General features: G+C 43.3%; 1 protein-coding gene across 2 annotated transcripts; it reads left to right on the top strand.

Annotated features, from left to right (window-relative positions):
- The first annotated feature begins 5,997 nt into the window (after positions 1-5,997).
- LOC124152887 (toll-like receptor 4) lies at positions 5,998-11,509 on the top strand. 2 transcript variants are annotated; one of them, XM_046525946.2, is made up of 2 exons: positions 5,998-6,426; positions 7,690-11,509. In XM_046525946.2, the coding sequence occupies exon 2, from the start codon at positions 7,807-7,809 to the stop codon at positions 10,459-10,461; it is 2,655 nt and encodes an 884-aa protein (XP_046381902.2). In that variant the 5' UTR covers positions 5,998-6,426; positions 7,690-7,806; the 3' UTR covers positions 10,462-11,509. The 2 variants fall into 2 exon arrangements, with proteins under 2 accessions (XP_046381902.2, XP_046381901.2); XM_046525945.2 differs by having other exon boundaries at positions 5,998-6,682.
- Positions 11,510-12,221: the final 712 nt, after the last annotated feature.

Genomic DNA, 12,221 nt, shown 5'->3' with positions numbered 1-12,221 from the left:
TACAGGTTGATCATCAGCTGTTATGTCAAACATACAGGTTGATCATCAGATGTTATGACCCACATGCAGGTTGATCATCAGCTGTTATGACCCACATGCAGGTTGATCATCAGCTTATGACCCACATGCAGGTTGATCATCAGCTGTTATGACCCACATACAGGTTGTATACAAGCTGTTATGTCCAACATACAGGTTGATCACCAGCTGTTATGTCCAACATGCAGGTTGTATATCAGCTGTTATGTCCAACATGCAGGTTGTTTTTCAGCTGTTATAGCAGGGCTGGGTAGCCCAACAGGCTGTGTGCTTGCCTAGCTTTCTGATGACTTGGTATTTATTTAACACATGGCCATGGGAACAATAGCCAAAGCTCATGATTACTGTACTGTTCTGGGCTGTAATACAGCTTCCAGCTGGCAACAAGCAGTGCCAGTCCCTACTCATTCACTCATTACTATAGAAAGTCTGCTGTGACATTGTGTTGGTGTTAATAAGCTTTGACCTTGAAGGAAGTAATGGTGGCTTGCCCTCCTTTTTAACCATTAACGAAAAATCATTTTGTAAGTGATGACTTTTCATAAGATTATACTAGTTTTATCCTTTGCTTGTGTCCTGTTGTGAATTTGCAAAATAATATCTTTCCGGAATGGCCGGAATGTGTGTGTGTTGTCATCATCAAACTTGGTATACTGGAGACCTGTTTTGTCCCTGAATCCCCATGGCACAAGCGCTTTGGGACCAACAACACAGCATTGGGTTCATAACATGGTGCTTAGCACAGCGACGCAGCATTCAATACAGTTCCACAGCATTCAGTCGAGTAACAATAACAAGCAGCATTCTGCACATTAACACTCAAACAAAAAATGATTTTGCAACTGGAAGTGGCATGGGGTCAGTTGGTGCATTCAACCCATGACCACCATCAGTAGTGACATAATTCTCACAACTGTGCATTGATGACACAATATGCTTTAGAAGGCTTCTGAGATCAACCAAGGCCTCTCACAGCTGGACCAACATCACCGTTTGGTTTGGAAGTCTGCATATGTTTCATTTCAAATGTTCGACAGGTGGAAGATCTGGCGATAGAGCAGGGCATGTGAGTGTGAGGATGTTCTGTTGTCCGGTGAAGTCTGTGACCACATGTGCAACGAGGGGGCCTGCTTGACCTGTTGGAAAGTGATGTGACGTCCATGGATCTGAAAGAATGGGAGGGTGGATAACTTTGTCACGTTACCGCACACCTGTTAATTTGCCATCGATGACCACTATTATTTTGATGGGTCATGTGGCGTGCAGTGATGTCTTCCAATGCCATTAGGAAACCCACCACCAAATCCAGAAGGTTGAACAACACACATAACGTCTTAACATTCCATCCCACGTCAATAAACACGCTGACGGCCATCACTGATGTCAACATGAAATCTGGACTCATCCGTGAAGAGGACTAACCTCCAATCCTCAATCTCATTAAAATCAGATCTGTTCTGGTTGTCTCTAAACAAAGATCTGAGGACATCCCATTACGGGTCACGTCAGAAGTATCTTTCATCCGACCAATCAAAGCGTCGCCTACCAGATTATGAAAATGACAGTCGGAATGTGTTTTCTAATCATGCAACATCGAAAACGTTAACATGGCGTATGCCGAACGTCAGTTACGGCCCGTACGACTGATTCTGTCAAAAGTATCGTCTATCTCTCGCTCCGTGGGATAAACATTTGAACGGAGGAGGCGTTGCACAGTACGTGGATAGCAGTGCCATACAATCTCAACCATATATTAGACATTTTGGAATGTTCGTTTGTTCGGTTTTCAAAATTTTAATGGAGAACTGTGTCAACATATTTATCAAGCGTAGTCTGAAATGGATGTCGCCAGTTTGAATCGAGTGTCGTAAAGCGCGAGAAAGCTGCTTTCTAATTGGCTGATGTCGACTTCATGCTAGTCATTTCAGTGGTTAGTCATTTCAAAGTTCGCGAAAGGTCGTTCTGACGTGACCCGTAATTGAATGTCCTCAGATCTTTGTTGAGCAGCAGCGGGAACTTTACTCCAATCGTGTAACTTCAGCCTCAACCGTACAGTTCGATGACGTGGCAGCAACATTGGACTACATCTGGACGTACATCAATACTTGCATTAATCTTCCCGCAAGTATATTTTTATGTCAAAAGACAAGATGCTGAGATTATATTTATTATCTAAAATCCAAATCTTTTTCAGTTTGTATTCGGTCATAACCAGTGTCTTCATTGTAAAAGTGCAGCTAACCAGATTCAGTGGCAGAGATATCATTTGATTGTGACGTAATCGCCAGTGGTCTGTAAACCATTGTGCTGCAATTGTATTATGGCGATATCCTTGGAAGCCAGTTCGGGTGATAAATGCATAATATTCCCTTAGAGTAGAATGATCGTGTGTAATAACTTTACGATATTGGCACATTTTAGCGATTTCCAATTTAGGATTGACTGTGTATTGTTTTCGGTTCATTGAGTCTGAAATGGATGTCGCCAGTTTGAATCGAGTGTCGTAAAGCGCGAGAAAGCTGCTTTCTAATTGGCTGATGTCGACTTCATGCTAGTCATTTCAGTGGTTAGTCATTTCAAAGTTCGCGAAAGGTCGTTCTGACGTGACCCGTAATTGAATGTCCTCAGATCTTTGTTGAGCAGCAGCGGGAACTTTACTCCAATCGTGTAACTTCAGCCTCAACCGTACAGTTCGATGACGTGGCAGCAACATTGGACTACATCTGGACGTACATCAATACTTGCATTAATCTTCCCGCAAGTATATTTTTATGTCAAAAGACAAGATGCTGAGATTACATTTATTATCTAAAATCCAAATCTTTTTCAGTTTGTATTCGGTCATAACCAGTGTCTTCATTGTAAAAGTGCAGCTAACCAGATTCAGTGGCAGAGATATCATTTGATTGTGACGTAATCGCCAGTGGTCTGTAAACCATTGTGCTGCAATTGTATTATGGCGATATCCTTGGAAGCCAGTTCGGGTGATAAATGCATAATATTCCCTTAGAGTAGAATGATCGTGTGTAATAACTTTACGATATTGGCACATTTTAGCGATTTCCAATTTAGGATTGACTGTGTATTGTTTTCGGTTCATTGAGGTATGAATCGAAAAACCGATACGGAAACTGTATGAATCCGCGTAGCAGATTCTTACAAAAGTTTGCACATCGGTTTTTCGATTCTTACCTCAATGAACCGAAACAAATATACAGTCAATGCTTATAATTAAATTCGACCACAGGAGTCCGTATCTAAAAATAGACGCCCTCATGCATATTCATGACCATCTCCACACGCGAGCTCGCGTGTGGAGATGGTCATGAATATGCATGAGGGCGTCTATTTTTAGATACGGACTCCTGTGATTCGACAACGTAAAACATGTTTTATCTACATAGTTTAACCCAAAACAGTTGCATATATCAAAACAGACAAAAATGACGACATTGATAAACATTCCAGGTGTAGGAATACATACAGTGGCGTGACATGAATCAGGTGATCCTTTTAATTTATGCACATAACTTGACACGCCTACACAGTCAGTGGCCAATCAACGGAGAGTGGGATTAAAACAATGTTCATTGGACCTGTCAATTAAGGCAAGAGGCGAAAAGAACTGCAACAGTCAGACTGTCACGAACCGGAAGAAATATGTCCAAGAGAAGGCGGCTGTTTCAAATAACATGGTCATTTTCTGCGTGGTTCATACATTACTTCCCTGATTACGGTAAAACACAGTTGGAGAAATGCTAGTTAGAAATGAAACCCGAAGACATGAAAGTTGAACCGAGGCGAGCGGGGAAAAAACAGGCGAGCGTGCCTGCACGTTTGCTGTTTCATTCATTCTCGGCCTTCGGTTTCAAATGGGTAGTTTGGACAATGAATATGCATTAAAAGGCGCTAAATGATGCGATACACGTGAGCAGAAAGGGAATTCCCTCGACTGTTATATTGGGATTCCCCGACATTCCGCAGTAATAAAAGTAGTGCGCCGCGGTGGGCGTGGCTTAATTTTTTACATTTATTGGGACATGAATGCAATAACACGTGACCAATTCAGCTGATCAGAATGCAGGAATTTCCATGAACACAACGAAAGCTCCGACGTTCATACAGTTTGGCCCTCACTCTATGCAGGTTCATACTCCAATGAACTCACACAAAGTGAAAGTCAATTCTTATAATTTTTTATCACAATTTCTTTCCTCAAAGGACGTAGGCCAAGATCTAAACACAATTCTATTTAGTACGTGTGACTTCATGTTTACACTGACAGCCAAACAACAACCAGCTATATCGCGGAATAAAATAGATCCCCCAAAAGAGAGGTGACATGAGCGTATGGATGTAGAACTTGCTCTTCAGAAACATCTTACGCAACACATGTGTTCATATAATATCCCCATTAGATGAGCAAGGTCTGTAATGAACTACCTCAGTAAGTCAGTCACAATGACAGCGCGTCGTAATACATAAATTACATCAAGTACAAGACGTCAAAATGGCCGACACGATAAACGTAACGGGAGGATTTCCGAAGTTGTTAATGAACCTGTGGCGGTTACATGTGTTAGTCATAATTGATCAACTGACCGATTATTGAAAGGTGATTAAAGATGCGTCAAACAGACACCAAGGTAAATTCGTAGATTGCTGGAGATGGTCACTGTCAGCCTAGACACAGATCGAGTCGATACTGACGATAGTTTGGATGTGCATTTTTTCGTTTGTTCATAAGGATGGGCCGTAGCGAGGAAATTCGTGAACAATCATGCAGTCAAGCTCTCTTACGTTTCTCAATGTACACTGAAATGCTGAGACCAAGGTAAAAGGTTCTAAATGATCAGAAATAAAATGTATGTTTTCGTGGTAGGGAATTCCCAGGGTTTGCCCAGGAATGTGGAAGTAGTCCGTCAGTGTTTACGTCATTTCAAGAACACGGTCTCGTGAAAAACGTATGAACGTCAAATTATGTCGTTCATACACTTATGAACGTCAACTTCGCGGTCATGTGACCGACCTCTCGTCCAATGGAAAAGCCGTATATCGTGTAAACGTCAAATTAAAAAATTATTGCTGAATGGTCAGTTGAATTGATTTCACGTCACATACTTCATTGTTGAGAATAATATATAACGTCGCCTATTGTTCACGACGTCCCAATGATTACATGACGTCATTTGAACAAAAGACTGCCTTCTAGGAACTTTATCTTGAGGGTTGACATTTCACACATTTTCCCTTTTAAAATGTCAATGAATAACATAGAATAACCTAGAACCTCGAAAATACGGACTTATATCACCCCCGTGAGTGAATTCCGTAAGTCCCTCGCCAAGGACTCGATTTGCACCGTTTATTCACACGGATAGAAAATCCGGAATTCTTCGTAGCTCGTTTGTTATTCACTCATGACAAACTAAACAGTCACAGCGTATTGATTGAATATCAATCCACAATTTGCAGACAATTTTTGGCATACTGTTGATCAGAATCAGAATGTATGATTATATATAATATACGTAATCTGTCAAAACATAGAGATGTCCTCGTGGATACGATATTTGAGTTCCGGCAAGTGCCCTACAGCGAACGGGGACGGCGTAGGGGTAGCCTTATGGTTAGCGAGTTCGCTCGTCACGCCAAAGGCCCGTGTTCGATTCCCCACCATGGTAGGATACAATGTGTGAAGCTGGAATATTGCTTAAAGCGGCGTAAGACCCAACTCACTCGCTCAGTAAACGGTGTCGCCAATAAACAGTCACCAATACACTCTCAAACGAAGGTGACTTTTTAAAAACATCGCTATGAATTCGAAATATCAAAAAGTATGTTAAAACGTTCAGTGGTCATTTAAAGGTCAATATTTTCTGATCCGAATAAAATCGGCACAGTAGAAGTTGCAATTGTTACAGTGTGAATCACTCATTCACAGACACTATGTAACATAATGGCCCATACAAAGTGTTTTCTGGCGAAACTGAAAGTCCTCAGAGGGTCACACAAAAACAGCTTCTCCAACGGACAGGAATATATTCCGGGACTGGACCTCACGAGGCGGACGAAAACCCAACTGTGTACGGATTGCATCACGTGATTAATATAAGTGACGTCACTGTTGCATCTGTATTGTGGAGGAACAAACTGCATGAGATGGTAACACCTGGAAACAATCCGTTCAACTTCCTTGTCGTTTCGCGTCATTGCACCAACAGATGTATCGCCGGACACCCCAGCAGTGTCAACGTAAGCACCACCAGTCACCCACGCAGGCAGCACGGGGTTCATCACATCACGCAGGTCAACCGATATTGTGCAGTCCATATCACACGAAAACCAAGAACAGTTTCTGCGTCATGTAACAACGTAGTCGGCAATGTGAGTGTTTATCACAAGTGAAAAGACGCGGATGTGGTTAACGCCTTTTGTGGTACATTCTATTAAAGCGAACCGTTTATCAAGGGTACGCAAAAGCTCGAGTTATCGCGTACACACACTAAATATAGACTGTGTCTGTCAGCATGAGACGCTTGGACGAGCATATACCATCTCGTCCCTGGAACACCGTGGCCAGCCTCCCCGCGCTTCGTATGTGACGCCAGGCGGGAAATAGACGGCGTCAGCAGACGATCAGGTATGCACATGCACACACACACACACACACACACACACACACACACACACACACACACTGGATGCAAGGTTTTATATATGTCAGTGGTTATTTCTTCTCACGGGTGTATCCGTACCAAATCCTGGATTCAAACCGAGCGGGTTAATAAACGCCACATTTTGTTTTCTCAAATAGAAAACACACTAGGATGGAATATATTATTAAGACGTTCAACTGTCCTTTTCCCTTAAAGATAATTCTCGTCACTTACAGTGAAATTGTAGATGGTGTACATTTGGGAGAGATAGCAATTGATTGTTTGTCATTGCATTCAACGCTTAAAACAGCTGTTGACTGACTGTGACACGGCGGTGTGACGTTGCCTTGGGGACCGTGTGAACAAACAGGTACTGGAGCGCAGGTTTCAGGCCGCGCTCAACCCCCACCCTCACATGACACGGTGTACAGCTCAGATTGGACATGCAGACGACAATTTTTAACATTTTCATGGGCGGTGGGGTAGCTTGATGGTTAAAGTAGTCCGTCAATTTAGGTCTTCCTGTGGTAGTACGCAAGGGCTTATCCAGCATTTCTAAAAGGGAGGGGTCCAAAATATCAAACTCCTCTCTCAGTTGGGGGTTGGATGCCTCTGTCAACCCAGCGGTGAATAGGAACTGGGTGAGATAGTCATGTGACTTGTAACCGTGTAACGCCTCACAGGCAGCGTGGGTTGTACACACTCCAGTGAGCTGAGAATAAAAATCAATTCACACTGATCCATTGTCCGTGGTAACAGCACTTTGAGTCTGCCGCTCGCTCTGTGATGTGAAAATATAGCGCAATATAAATGGCATTATTATTATTGTTGTTGTTGTTGTTGTTGTTGTTGTTGTTGTTAGTATAATGTGAAGCCCATTTCCGGTGTACTCTCGTAGAATTGCTGAAAGCGATGTTAAAGGCCATCTTCTTTTCCATTTTCTACCTTTTGGGAATGAGTGTATGTTAAAGACTGAACTTTCTATTTTCAGAGGCGACAGTAAAGGTTTCAAAAACAGTGCAAAGAGTCTTCAAAAAGTCCCGAATGTACCAATTGTAAAATATCTTCAATATCTTAGGAACCCACTACAGTGATCGGCAAATCCGCCATGGACGGAAATACGTTTACAGTGTTGATGGTATTGGCAGTTCACTGGCACGGTGCAAGGTCATGCCCCTGGCCGTGTACATGTAAAGGCGATGTCAAAGGGGAGGTAACTGTTGACTGTTCGCACAAGAACCTGACCTCGGTGCCACATGGCATCCCGTCAACAACACTGCATCTGGATCTCAAACACAACAACATCAGTATCATAGAGAACAACACCTTCCTGGAGTTACCGCGCCTACGTGACCTTGACCTTTCCTTCAATTCGCTCACTCGCCTTGAAAGGGGTGCACTGCATGGACTTGTGTCATTGGAGGGTTTGAACATGGCAAGCAACCACTTGCACCTCAACAACGAATCGTATCCAATCGGCGTCTTCTCGGAGTTAAAGAAACTGCAGGTACTAGATATTCAGAACAATATTGATGGTGACACCATGGCACTGAGTACAGGCTACCCGGACGTGACGGGTCTCGTGGAGCTACAGGTCTTCCGTTCAGACTCGATATTTACCCTCCAATTTGGGGAGGCTTTTCAAGCACTCGAGAATCTACAGGAACTTGATTTCAGCGGGTTTAATGGCTATTGCAGCCTGAATAATATCAGTGAAAACCTGTTTCGTAATTTCAACACTCATCATCCACTGAAATTGAACATTTCTCAGTGTGGTATATTAAACATTCATCCATTGGCATTCAACGCATTGCCAATGTTAGAAGTGTTGGACTTGACTGATAACAGTCATTTTCGTTTTCGAAGTTTAATGATTGCTTCAGAGAGTTTTATCAACACGTCCTTACAGGTCCTTCTGTTGACCACAATCAACAGAGATGAGGCCATGACCTTATTTGGTCAATATTTCCAGCATCTTCGCAAGACAAAGATCACCTCACTTACTCTTGACCACAACTATGTCACATGTGTAGACAAATTAGCAATATATAACCTACCACGAACAATCAAGTATCTGTCGATCAAGAGCAATAAATTATGGGACGCCAAATTTCTTCTCGGAGTTGTCCTCTTACCAAACCTAGAGTTCCTAGATATTGGACATCAAATGATCAATTCACGGGCGGAGAGATACATTGTGTCATCCATTCCCATGCGATCAACGCAGACTTACCAATATTGTGACGGTAGCATTATACACACGAGAACTATCACTCCGGAAAATAACAGACCGACCAGACACAATGCAAACAGAGTCATAGAATACTTCAACATGTCTGGAGATTCAAAGGGTCCTTGTGACCATGATACATCATACGACTATGGTATTCACATCGACATCATACCATTGCCACCCACTCTCCATACCTTGAGAGCAGACGTCATAAGATTAGGACTCTCATTACCAAATTTCACATTCACATCCAGCAATTCCCTTCGATCGCTCAACTTGTCAACTGATATACTTTATTGCTGGGGAGGTCCGTGGTATGGTCTTCATGATCTGGAGAGACTTGACCTGTCGGCCAATCAGTGCAGTGATGTCAGCCCCGCCTTCTTCAAGGACATGGCCAATCTGACTCACCTGTATCTCCATGACAACAATCTGGGGTGGTCGCTGGCATTGGACAGACAAGGAGAGATATTCTCATCACAAACAAACCTACAAATCCTTACCCTTGGTAAAAACCGGATACGCCAGTTACCGGAAATTGTGTTCCATAATTTAGTGAACCTGGAACAGCTGAAGTTGGACGAAAATTCATTGAGGAGTTTAGGGGCCAGAATTGGACGCATGACGAAACTGAAATACCTGGATTTGTCGGGAAATGAACTTGTTAGTCTGGATAAAAATATGCTTCAGGATTTGGATGACATCGCCACCTCTACCAACATCACCATTGACATATCAGACAACCCGTCACTCGCATGCAACTGTGACAACCTGGAGTTCGTGACGTGGAGTCTACAGACCAAGGTCACCATCAGATCCGTCAGAAATAATCTGTGTTTTATTACGAACAGTTCACAAATTCCATACGGGCAGTTCCAGGACATCGCAAGATCTCTCTGGTTTAAATGCAATGGTCAGACTACCTTCACAATAGTGCTGAGCGTATTCATCGTGGTTCTCCTGGTCCTAGGGATGGTCAGTGTTGTTTACTACAAACGCTGGAAGCTGCGTTATCTCTACTACACCGGCAGGCGCCGCGTCAACCCCTTCTACCCCGCAGACTACGCAGCACCACCCAACAGACTGCGTGATGTCTTTGTTTCCTATGATGAGGACGACATGACTTGGCGCCAATTTGTACAAGAAGAACTACTCGATAAACTTAAGGAGAATCATATTTCCTGTCTTATAAGTGAGATTGACTTTCTGTCTGGGAGGAACACCCGGGACATCATTGAGCAAGCCGTGTTGGGTTCCAGGAGGACATTGGCGCTCATCACCTCGGACTTCTTCAAGTGCTGGGATCGGGAACTGGAATTCAATATGGCGGTCATGCACGGGATGGCAACGCGGCAGAGTGTTGTTATCCCCGTTGCCATGGAGGTGCTGGATGAGGATGCCCTCCCGCCAGACGTGGCGGTTTTCCTAGAAGCGTACCCATGCTTGCCCTACACAGGGGATGCGGCTTTCTGGGCGAAGCTTGTGAGCAGAATAAAACAGGACGACCCTTCCGATGTCCACAGTTCATAGAATGTGGAAGAGTGCATTTACAGTTTGTATATATGACAATGGCAATTAAGTATTGTAAGACTATTGTAAGGCAATAGGTTACCAAAACAACGTTACATCGTGTTCGAAGCAGCCATCACTGCACATTCTAAGCACAGATTACATGATAATCTCCTTTAGTCATGGCAAGTTTCTGTACATGGAAAAGTGTGTTTACTATGATAAGTTTGAATCCCTTCTAAATATTGAAAAGGTTTTAAGCAAAGATGACCTTCCTCAACATTTGAGTACATCCTATTCCAGATTAAGATGTTGCAATTTCAGACTTGCTGTTCAGACTTTTGTAATCAATAATTATTCCTCGGTCATGCAGAATAAGAGCATTGGCATTATCAGAAATGTCCAATATCATGTAAATATAAAGAATTGTAAATATGATACAAAAGGCACATGCATGAGCATGCTTTTGAATATATTTTGTGCGGAATAAAACAGTCTGTCTGTTATGCACACCGCCATATTGCCTCGTTCCCTGTGCCCTCCGCCGTGTGATACTCTGTAGCATTCGTCACCACTCGCCCCTTTCCGTAACCTGCAAGAAGACTCGTCCCCTTTCGAAGAATGCTATGTGCGAGGGGCACGAGTCGCTATTCGGCTTGTCCCGGAATAACACGAGTTGGTCACGAATGACTCTGAAGACGCAATGTACATGCGTAGAGGCGATGGTTTTCCTTAAGTCATGGCGTGGGACATTTTTGTTTAATCTCAAGAAGCGAGAGTTATAACCATACATCTTATCACCAGTAGCCAATAGCTTCCTCCTTGGGGACACGGTTTATCACTGTTGCTGGGACGACCAAGTTGTCGTCGGCGAGGCAACTTCCTGTAGAGTTGCGCCCCTTATCCGAACCATGATCCGCTAGTCGTTCTCTGAATCCTTGGTGTGTCAGTGCCTTACCATTGCTCCTGGATTTCGCCACGTCAGGCTGGCACGCCATGACATTGAAAATCAGATCATGAAAACAAGACGTTATTAGGCTGAAAACAGTCGCCGAAACAATGCATTCTTACGGTCCAAAACAACTGTGATCAACACTTATAATCACTTCTTGTTTGTTTCATTTTAGCAACCATCAAACATGGATGTATGCTTTCTTTTGCCCAGCAGTGTATGTCACTTATGACAAAAACACATTTACAGCATAATCAAAGAGTTTGGTCTTACAGCTTTGACACGAGTGGACACGAGAGGCAGTTGAACATGACAGAATCTGCGGTTTCCAGTATATATTTAGTATTCAAATTCATCGTACATGTACGTTGCGATTGCAGCTTGTGGTCTCGTTAACACCCATAATGAAACACCCGTTCGAAAGGTCCAATAACCGAAATGTCCGCTCCCCAATTAGAGTGAGTGAGTCTGTTTTACGCCGCTTTTAGCAATATTCCGGCAATATCGTGGCGGGGTATACCGGAAATGGGCTTCACATATCGAACACGGGGGGAATCGAGCCCGGGTCTTTGGCGTGACGAGCAAACGGTGTAACCACTTGGCAACCACACCGCATGATTTCTTTTTTCTTAAAATAACAAGTTATATAACAACACTGGGTACAATTACCCAATGTAGACCCGTGAAGATCCGGTTTTGTTTTCAGCAACCCATGCTTGTATAACGCGACTAACGATAGGATGGTCATGCTGGCTGACTTGGTTGATGCATGTCATCTTACCCCAGTTGCTAGGATCGATGCTCATGATGTCAATAACTGGGTTGTCTG

The sequence above is a fragment of the Haliotis rufescens genome, unplaced genomic scaffold (genome assembly GCF_023055435.1).
Source record: "Haliotis rufescens isolate VD_foot unplaced genomic scaffold, xgHalRufe1.0.p SCAF_4, whole genome shotgun sequence".
Taxonomy (NCBI): Eukaryota; Metazoa; Mollusca; class Gastropoda; order Lepetellida; family Haliotidae; genus Haliotis; species Haliotis rufescens.
This window is presented reverse-complemented; position numbering and strand designations above follow the sequence as displayed.

Excerpts from the sequence above, each read along its gene's own strand:
- LOC124152887 (XM_046525946.2), top strand. The coding sequence starts at position 7,807 with ATGGACGGAAATACGTTTACAGTGTTGATGGTATTGGCAGTTCACTGG.